Source organism: Coenobita brevimanus, chromosome 32 (genome assembly GCF_032717465.1).
Source record: "Coenobita brevimanus isolate Jiangsu-jjx chromosome 32, ASM3271746v2, whole genome shotgun sequence".
Classification (NCBI taxonomy): Eukaryota; Metazoa; Arthropoda; class Malacostraca; order Decapoda; family Coenobitidae; genus Coenobita; species Coenobita brevimanus.
Genome location: NC_136985.1, coordinates 617,501 through 627,500, shown reverse-complemented (window position 1 = coordinate 627,500; position 10,000 = coordinate 617,501). Strand labels below are relative to the sequence as shown.

Sequence of the window (10,000 nt, the reverse complement as noted above, 5' to 3'; positions counted from 1 at the left end):
CTCTCTCTCTCTCTCTCTCACACACACACAAAACATGATTCTCTCTCTCTCTCTCTCACACACACACACACACACAACATGATTCTCTCTCTCTCTCTCACACACACAAAGCATGATTCTCTCTCTCTCTCTCTCTCTCTCTCTCTCTCTCACACACACACAAACATGATTCTCTGTCTGTCTGTCTGTCTGTCTGTCTCTCTCTCTCTCTCTCTCTCTCTCACACACACACACACACACACACACAAAACATGATTCTCTCTCTCTCTCTCACTCACCTCTGTAATCTGGTGGAGTAGTTCTGTAGAGGACGCCATGTTGCCTGAGAGAGAGAAAGGGAGAGAATTACAGATAGTACAAAGGTATAAATATTTACTACTGTCTTGTAAGTAGTTGTAGTAGTAGTAGTAGTAGCAGTAGTAGTAGTAGCAGTAGTAGTAGTAGTAGTAGTAGTGGTATTATTATTATTATTAGTAGTAGTAGTAGTAGTAGTAGTAGTAGTAGTAGTAGTAGTAGTAGTAGCAGCAGCAGCAGTAGTAGTAGTAGTAGTAGTGTAATTCGCTAAACTCGCTAATAAATAAATAAATATATATATATATATATATATATATATATAAATCCACTCCCCATCTGCCTAAATAAATCGCATGGGAAGAGGTGTTAAGGAACTTCCTCAACCATCTGGCACAGTCCCGGATTTTACCGCTACCTGACCAACGAGTGACAAATCAACCTCATTCTGGCTTGTATTTAAGGACACACACACACACACACACACACACACACACACACATACTTACAAAGCCTCCCTCTCACACACACACAGCCTCTCTCACACACAAGCCTCTCTCTCTCTCTCACACACACACACACTTACACAGGCTCTCTCTCTCTCTCTATCTCTCTCTCTCTCACACACACACACACACACACACACACACACACAGCCTTGAAAAAATGGCGGGAAAAAATGTAAACAAACGAAATTTCACATCCACCAGAGTCCCCGCGCATTTTAAATTTAATATTAATTTCTCAAATAAATAAAATAATTCAAAACACAATAATAAAAGAAAATAAAGATAAAAATAAAGATAAGTGAGATAATTAGAGCCAGGGATACAAAATGGCTGTTCTAAATTGGCGGGAAAAAATGTAAACAAACGAAATTTCACATCCACCAGAGTCCCCGCGCATTTTAAATTTAATATTAATTTCCCTTTAAACAAAAAAATAAATCAAAACACGCAATAATAAATGAAAATAAAGATAAAAATAAAGATAAGTGAGATAATTAGAGCCAGGGATACAAAATGGCTGTTCAAAGTTGGCGGGTAAAAATGTAAACAAACATTTTTCACATCCACCAGAGTCCTCGCCATCCTTCGACCTTACTGCTGCTTTGTTGACCCTTTGTAGAGGGAGTTTTAAAGGGAGAGGGAAGGGAGCGAAGGGAGATAGGGAGGGAGAGAAGGAGGGGAGGGAAGGGGAGGAGGAGAGAGGGAAGGGAAGAGAAAGGGAAGAGGAGACGGGGAGAAGGAGAGGAAAGAGAGAGAGAGGGAGAGATGGAAGTGGAGGAGGAGGAGAGAGGGAAGGGAGGAGGAGGAAGAGAGAGGGAAGGGAGGAGGAGGAGGAGGAGAGAGGGAAGGGAGGAGGAGATGAGAGAGGGAAGGGAGGAGGAGATGAGAGAGGGAAGGGAGGAGGAGATGAGAGAGGGAAGGGAGGAGGAGGAGGAGAGAGGGAAGGGAGGAGGAGGAGGAGGGAAGGGAGGAGGAGGAGGAGAGAGGGAAGGGAAGAGAGAGGGAAGAGGAGACGGAGAGAAGGAGAGGAAAGGGAGAGAGAGGGAGAGATGGAAGAGGAGGAGAAGATGAGAGAGGGAAGGGAGGAGGAGGAGGAGGAGGAGAGAGGGAAGGGAAGAAAGAGGGAGGAGGAAAGGAGAAGAGGGTTAGAGGAGGAGGAGAAGGAGAGGAAAAGATGGAGGAGAGGAGAGAGGGAAGGGAAAGACAGAGGAGAAGGAAAGAAGAGAGTTAGAGGAGGAGGAGGAGAGGAGAGGAGAGGGAGAGATGGAGGTGGAGGAGGAGGAGAGGAGAGGGAGAGATGGAGGTGGAGGAGAAGGAGGAGTAGAGGAGAAGGAGAGGAGATGGAGGAAGGGAAAGATTTGTATAACCAGGCAGTGGACCCGCCTGGTTATATCAGTGCTACCACGTGAAGACCTCTCTCTCTCTCCCCAAAAGGAAGTGTGACGGAAAGAAAGGAGGGAAGGAAAGAAGGAAGGAAGGAAGGAAGATGGAAGGAAGGAAGGAAGATGGATGGATGGATGGATGGATGGATGGATGGATGGATGGAAGGAGGGAGGGAGGGAGGGAGGGAGGAAGGAAGGAAGGAAGGATGGAAGATGGGTGGATAGATGGAAGGAAGGAGGGAAGGAAGGAAGGATGGAAGATGGATGGATAGATGGAAGGAAGGAAGGAAGGAAGGATGGAAGATGGATGGATAGATGGAAGGAAGGAGGGAAGGAAGGAAGGAGGGAAAGAAGGAAGGAGGGAAGGACAGGTGGGTGCAAAAAAGAAATGAACACGAAGGCTGGATAAAGAGAGAGAGAGAGAGAGAGAGAGAGAGGGCCACTGACCCTAACAAGAACAGTGGTGTATCGTTCACACACACACACACACACACACCTATCCTCCTATGAATTGGGCTCTTTCTCCTCTCTCTCTCTCTCTCTCACACACACACACACACACACACACACACACACACTCTTCCTTTAAAGCGTTCCCTCTCTCTCTCTCTCTCTCTCCTTGATAACTCCCTCTAAACTGGTTTTCTTCCTCCTCCTCTCTCTCCCTCCTCCCTCTCTCTCCCTCCCACCCCTCTCTCTCTCTCTCTCTCTCTCTCCCTCCCACCCCTCTCTCTCTCTCTCTCTCTCTCTCTCTCTCTCCCTCACCCCTCTCTCACTCTCACCTTTCCCACTCTCTCTCTCTCCATTCTTTCCCTCCTCTCTCTCTCTCTCTCTCTTCCTCGTCCTCCCAGTATTACCTTCAAGTTCCTTCCTCTCTCTCTCTCTCTCTCTCACCTTTTCCGTTCTAATCACTTCCTCTTCCTCCTTTCCTTCCTCCCTCCCCCTCTCCCTCCTTCCTCCCTCCCTCCCCCTCTCTCTCTCTCTCTCCACCTCCCTCTCCTCCCACTTTCTTCCGCCTCTCCCTCCCTTCCTTGTTCCTCCCACCCCTCTCTCCCTCCTTTCCCTTTCCTCCCTCTCTCTCTCTCTCTCTCCCCTCCCTCCCTCCCTCCCTTTCTCTCTCTCCTTCCTTCCCCTGCCAGTATTATTTCCCAGTTCCTTCCTCCTCTCTCTCTCTCTCTCTCTCTCTCTCTCTCTCTCTCTCTCAACCTTCTTTCTTCCTTACTCATTCTTTAAGGAAGCTCCCTAACACCTTTTCCTTAGCGATTTATTTTTGGATATGGCTGGTTAATATCCTTTTGTACATTACTTATGCAGAGTATGGCGATATTGGAAGAGAGAGAGAGAGAGAGAGAGAGAGAGAGAGAGAGAGAGAGAGAGAGAGAGAGAGAGAGAGAGAGAGAGAGAGAGAGAGACACCAAAATATTGCAAATCATGTGTTAAACTGACCGAAAATTATATTAGGATTCTCTCTCTCTCTCTCTCTCTCTAATTCAAGCATTCCTTACTTCAGGTTACGATTCTCTCTCTCTCTCTCTCTCTCTCTCTCTCTCTCTCTAATTCAAGCATTCCTTACTATAGGTTACGATTCTCTCTCTCTCTCTCTCTCTCTCTCTCTCTCTCTCTCACGGTAGAATCGCTCAACTAGACTACACGCACGTACACACACACACACACACACACACACGTTCACTTTCCCGTACACACATTCACAGTTAAACACGCTACGTACACACAAACCATTACGCCTTCAGACACGTACACACTATGTACACACAGAAACACCTGCGTAATCACTGTATGTATGTATGTATGTACGTTTCTGAATTATATGTATGTGTATGTATGAGTATGTATGTATGTATCTATCTATAGTATGTGTGTGTATTTATGTACGTACACATGTATGCATGTATGTATATGCTATGTACGTATGCGTGTATCGAAGTGCTTGTAAGTGTAAGTGTATGTAGGGTGAGAAGTGCTTGTAAGTGTAAGTGTATGTAGGGTGAGAAGTGCTTGTAAGTGTATGTAGGGTGAGAAGTGCTTGTAAGTGTATGTAGGGTGAGAAGTGCTTGTAAGTGTAAGTGTATGTAGGGTGAGAAGTGCTTGTAAGTGTAAGTGTATGTAGGGTGAGAAGTGCTTGTAAGTGTAATTGTATGTAGGGTGAGAAGTGCTTGTAAGTGTAAGTGTATGTAGGGTGAGAAGTGCTTGTAAGTGTAATTGTATGTAGGGTGAGAAGTGCTTGTAAGTGTAATTGTATGTAGGGTGAGAAGTGCTTGTAAGTGTAAGTGTATGTAGGGTGAGAAGTGCTTGTAAGTGTAAGTGTATGTAGGGTGAGAAGTGCTTGTAAGTGTAAGTGTATGTAGGGTGAGAAGTGCTTGTAAGTGTAAGTGTATGTAGGGTGAGAAGTGCTTGTAAGTGTAATTGTATGTAGGGTGAGAAGTGCTTGTAAGTGTATGTAGGGTGAGAAGTGCTTGTAAGTGTAAGTGTATGTAGGGTGAGAAGTGCTTGTAAGTGTAAGTGTATGTAGGGTGAGAAGTGCTTGTAAGTGTATGTAGGGTGAGAAGTGCTTGTAAGTGTAAGTGTATGTAGGGTGAGAAGTGCTTGTAAGTGTATGTAGGGTGAGAAGTGCTTGTAAGTGTATGTAGGGTGAGAAGTGCTTGTAAGTGTAAGTGTATGTAGGGTGAGAAGTGCTTGTAAGTGTAAGTGTATGTAGGGTGAGAAGTGCTTGTAAGTGTATGTAGGGTGAGAAGTGCTTGTAAGTGTAAGTGTATGTAGGGTGAGAAGTGCTTGTAAGTGTAAGTGTATGTAGGGTGAGAAGTGCTTGTAAGTGTAAGTGTATGTAGGGTGAGAAGTGCTTGTAAGTGTAATTGTATGTAGGGTGAGAAGTGCTTGTAAGTGTAATTGTATGTAGGGTGAGAAGTGCTTGTAAGTGTAAGTGTATGTAGGGTGAGAAGTGCTTGTTTGTGTAATTGTATGTAGGGTGAGAAGTGCTTGTAAGTGTATGTAGGGTGAGAAGTGCTTGTAAGTGTAAGTGTATGTAGGGTGAGAAGTGCTTGTAAGTGTATGTAGGGTGAGAAGTGCTTGTAAGTGTAATTGTATGTAGGGTGAGAAGTGCTTGTAAGTGTAAGTGTATGTAGGGTGAGAAGTGCTTGTAAGTGTAATTGTATGTAGGGTGAGAAGTGCTTGTAAGTGTAAGTGTATGTAGGGTGAGAAGTGCTTGTAAGTGTAAGTGTATGTAGGGTGAGAAGTGCTTGTAAGTGTAATTGTATGTAGGGTGAGAAGTGCTTGTAAGTGTATGTAGGGTGAGAAGTGCTTGTAAGTGTATGTAGGGTGAGAAGTGCTTGTAAGTGTATGTATGTAGGGTGAGAAGTGCTTGTAAGTGTATGTAGGGTGAGAAGTGCTTGTAAGTGTATGTAGGGTGAGAAGTGCTTGTAAGTGTATGTAGGGTGAGAAGTGCTTGTAAGTGTATGTAGGGTGAGAAGTGCTTGTAAGTGTAATTGTATGTAGGGTGAGAAGTGCTTGTAAGTGTAATTGTATGTAGGGTGAGAAGTGCTTGTAATTGTATGTAGGGTGAGAAGTGCTTGTAAGTGTAAGTGTATGTAGGGTGAGAAGTGCTTGTAAGTGTATGTAGGGTGAGAAGTGCTTGTAAGTGTAATTGTATGTAGGGTGAGAAGTGCTTGTAAGTGTATGTAGGGTGAGAAGTGCTTGTAAGTGTATGTTTGGTGAGATTTGCTTGTAAGTGTAAGTGTATGTAGGGTGAGAAGTGCTTGTAAGTGTAATTGTATGTAGGGTGAGAAGTGCTTGTAAGTGTAATTGTATGTAGGGTGAGAAGTGCTTGTAAGTGTATGTAGGGTGAGAAGTGCTTGTAAGTGTAAGTGTATGTAGGGTGAGAAGTGCTTGTAAGTGTAATTGTATGTAGGGTGAGAAGTGCTTGTAAGTGTAAGTGTATGTAGGGTGAGAAGTGCTTGTAAGTGTAATTGTATGTAGGGTGAGAAGTGCTTGTAAGTGTATGTAGGGTGAGAAGTGCTTGTAAGTGTAATTGTATGTAGGGTGAGAAGTGCTTGTAAGTGTATGTAGGGTGAGAAGTGCTTGTAAGTGTATGTAGGGTGAGAAGTGCTTGTAAGTGTAATTGTATGTAGGGTGAGAAGTGCTTGTAAGTGTAATTGTATGTAGGGTGAGAAGTGCTTGTAAGTGTATGTAGGGTGATAAGTGCTTGTAAGTGTAATTGGATGTAGGGTGAGAAGTGCTTGTAAGTGTAATTGTATGTAGGTGAGAAGTGCTTGTAAGTGTATGTTGATGTAGGGTGCGAAGTGGTTGTAAGTGTATGTAGGGTGAGAAGTGCTTGTAAGTGTATGTAGGGTGAGAAGTGCTTGTAAGTGTATGTAGGGTGAGAAGTGCTTGTAAGTGTATGTAGGGTGAGAAGTGCTTGTAAGTGTAAGTGTATGTAGGGTGAGAAGTGCTTGTAAGTGTATGTAGGGTGAGAAGTGCTTGTAAGTGTATGTAGGGTGAGAAGTGCTTGTAAGTGTAAGTGTATGTAGGGTGAGAAGTGCTTGTAAGTGTATGTAGGGTGAGAAGTGCTTGTAAGTGTAATTGTATGTAGGGTGAGAAGTGCTTGTAAGTGTAATTGTATGTAGGGTGAGAAGTGCTTGTAAGTGTATGTAGGGTGAGAAGTGCTTGTAAGTGTATGTAGGGTGAGAAGTGCTTGTAAGTGTAAGTGTATGTAGGGTGAGAAGTGCTTGTAAGTGTATGTAGGGTGAGAAGTGCTTGTAAGTGTATGTAGGGTGAGAAGTGCTTGTAAGTGTATGTAGGGTGAGAAGTGCTTGTAAGTGTATGTAGGGTGAGAAGTGCTTGTAAGTGTAAGTGTATGTAGGGTGAGAAGTGCTTGTAAGTGTATGTAGGGTGAGAAGTGCTTGTAAGTGTAAGTGTATGTAGGGTGAGAAGTGCTTGTAAGTGTATGTAGGGTGAGAAGTGCTTGTAAGTGTATGTAGGGTGAGAAGTGCTTGTAAGTGTAAGTGTATGTAGGGTGAGAAGTGCTTGTAAGTGTAATTGTATGTAGGGTGAGAAGTGCTTGTAAGTGTATGTAGGGTGAGAAGTGCTTGTAAGTGTAATTGTATGTAGGGTGAGAAGTGCTTGTAAGTGTAATTGTAGTGTTGTAGTGGCTTTGGATGTGTGTGTAGTCTGTGAACCAAGTGTAATCGGCCCGTGCAAGCCAACTGGGTGCAAGCATACGTTATAGTAAGCGACACTGGTTCAACCACAGCACCCCTTGTGTCCGCCAAAGTAGTATATGACCAGAAGAACACTCCCAAAGTTTATTACCCTGGCGGGGCGCGAACCCTGGTTCTTCAGTGTACGAAAACGCACACTTTACCACTGAACCACAGAGGCTCTCTCTCTCTCTCTCTAGTAAGATATGTATATATGTATGTATGAATGAACTATTATCTATTTTATCTATCAATCTATCTATCTATTACGTTACTTATATCCCTTTATAAAGCATCCAATCCCCTTATAAAGCATCCAATCCCTTTATAAAGCATCCAATCCCTTTATAAAGCATCCAATCCCTTTATAAAGCATCCAATCCCCTTATAAAGCATCCAATCCCTTTATAAAGCATCCAATCCCTTTATAAAGCATCCAATCCCCTTATAAAGCATCCAATCCCTTTATAAAGCATCTAATCCCTTTATAAAGCATCCAATCCCTTTATAAAGCATCCAATCCCCTTATAAAGCATCCAATCCCTTTATAAAGCATCTAATCCCTTTATAAAGCATCCAATCCCTTTATAAAGCATCCAATCCCTTTATAAAGCATCCAATCCCTTTATAAAGCATCCAATCCCTTTATAAAGCATCCAATCCCTTTATAAAGCATCCAATCCCTTTATAAAGCATCCAATCCCTTTATAAAGCACCCAATCCCCTTATAAAGCATCCAATCCCTTTATAAAGCATCCAATCCCTTTATAAAGCATCCAATCCCTTTATAAAGCATCCAATCCCCTTATAAAGCATCCAATCCCTTTATAAAGCATCCAATCCCTTTATAAAGCATCCAATCCCTTTATAAAGCATCCAATCCCTTTATAAAGCATCCAATCCCTTTATAAAGCATCCAATCCCTTTATAAAGCATCCAATCCCTTTATAAAGCATCCAATCCCCTTATAAAGCATCCAATCCCTTTATAAAGCATCTAATCCCTTTATAAAGCATCCAATCCCTTTATAAAGCATCCAATCCCCTCTAGGCTTGATCCAATCCTCTATCAGCTCTCATAATCTATAATTCCAAGTACCCGATAGGACTGGATTCCACGAGGGTCACATTGAGAGAGAGAGAGAGAGAGAGAGAGAGAGAGAGAGAGAGAGAGAGAGTAATAGTATCCTGCTGTGGTGGTGGTGAGAGAGAGAGAGAGAGAGAGAGAGAGAGAGAGAGTAATAGTATCCTGCTGTGGTGGTGGTGAGAGAGAGAGAGAGAGAAAGAGAGAGAGAGAGTAATAGTATCCTGCTGTGGTGGTGTGTGTGTGTGTGTGTGTGTGTGTGTGTGTGTGTGTGTGTGTGAGAGAGAGAGAGAGAGAGAGAGAGAGAGAGATCCTGCTGTGGTGGTGGTGGTGGTGTGTGGCAGTGGTGTGCAGTGGTGCGTGGTGTTATCGTGGAGGCGAAGAACAACAACGTGAACAGAGAACAAGGTCTCGTTAAGATAACACTGAACACGATAGATATGTACGATAGATACTGTTATATAGATAGATATTAATAGATTGAGAGAGAGAGAGAGAGAGAGAGAGAGAGAGAGAGAGAGAGAGAGAGAGAGAGAGAGAGAGAGAGAGATGAACGAGACAGATTGGCACTTCATTAGAGAGAGAGAGAGAGAGAGATGAACGAGACAGATTGGCACTTCATTAGAGAGAGAGAGAGAGAGAGAGATGAACGAGACAGATTGGCACTTCATTAGAGAGAGAGAGAGAGAGAGATGAACGAGACAGATTGGCACTTCATTAGAGAGAGAGAGAGAGAGAGATGAACGAGACAGATTGTCTCTTTTTTAGAGAGAGAGAGAGAGAGAGATGAACGAGACAGATTGGCACTTCATTAGAGAGAGAGAGAGAGAGAGAGATGAACGAGACAGATTGGCACTTCATTAGAGAGAGAGAGAGAGAGAGATGAACGAGACAGATTGGCACTTCATTAGAGAGAGAGAGAGAGAGAGAGAGAGAGAGAGAGAGAGAGAGAGAGAGAGAGACTTTTATATACTGATGATAATGTAATAATTAACTATATTTAATAATAATAATAAATAATAATAATATTAATAGTAAAAATAGTAATAATAATAATAATAATAATGATAATAAATACTACTAATGAAGATAAATAATAATAATAATAATAAATAATAATAATAATAATAAATAATAATAATAATAATAATAATAATACAACGCTTCTCACTTCCTATATCAAATTTCTCTCTCTCTCTCTCTCTCGTCTCTTTATCTTCCTCCCTGTCAATTTATCTCAAAGGAGGAGGAGGAGGAGGAGAAGAGGAGGAGGAAGAGGAAGAGGAGGAGGAGGAGGAGGAGGAGGAGGAGGAGGAAGAAGAGGAAGAGGAGGATAGACTGAAAAAGAACGATTATTTTTCTTTATAGAGAGAGAGAGAGTGAAAATTAAAACTAGCTCACTACTGTTAAATCTAATCTATCTTTTATCTATGTAGTAAAAGGTGAGAGATAGTGAGAGAGTTAGAGATAGGGAGATAGGGAGAGTTAGAGATAGGGAGATAGTGAGAGTTAGAGATAGGGAGAT

At 42.6% G+C, this 10,000-nt stretch overlaps 1 protein-coding gene across 1 annotated transcript in view; it reads right to left on the bottom strand.

Annotated features, from left to right (window-relative positions):
• LOC145395630 (uncharacterized) overlaps nt 1–10,000 on the bottom strand; it is a 44,589-nt gene that overhangs the window by 21,272 nt on the left and 13,317 nt on the right. The window contains exon 3 of the mRNA XM_080269198.1: nt 279–322. Within this exon, the coding sequence (XP_080125324.1) occupies nt 279–322 (44 nt within the window). The remainder of the gene's footprint in view (nt 1–278; nt 323–10,000) is intronic.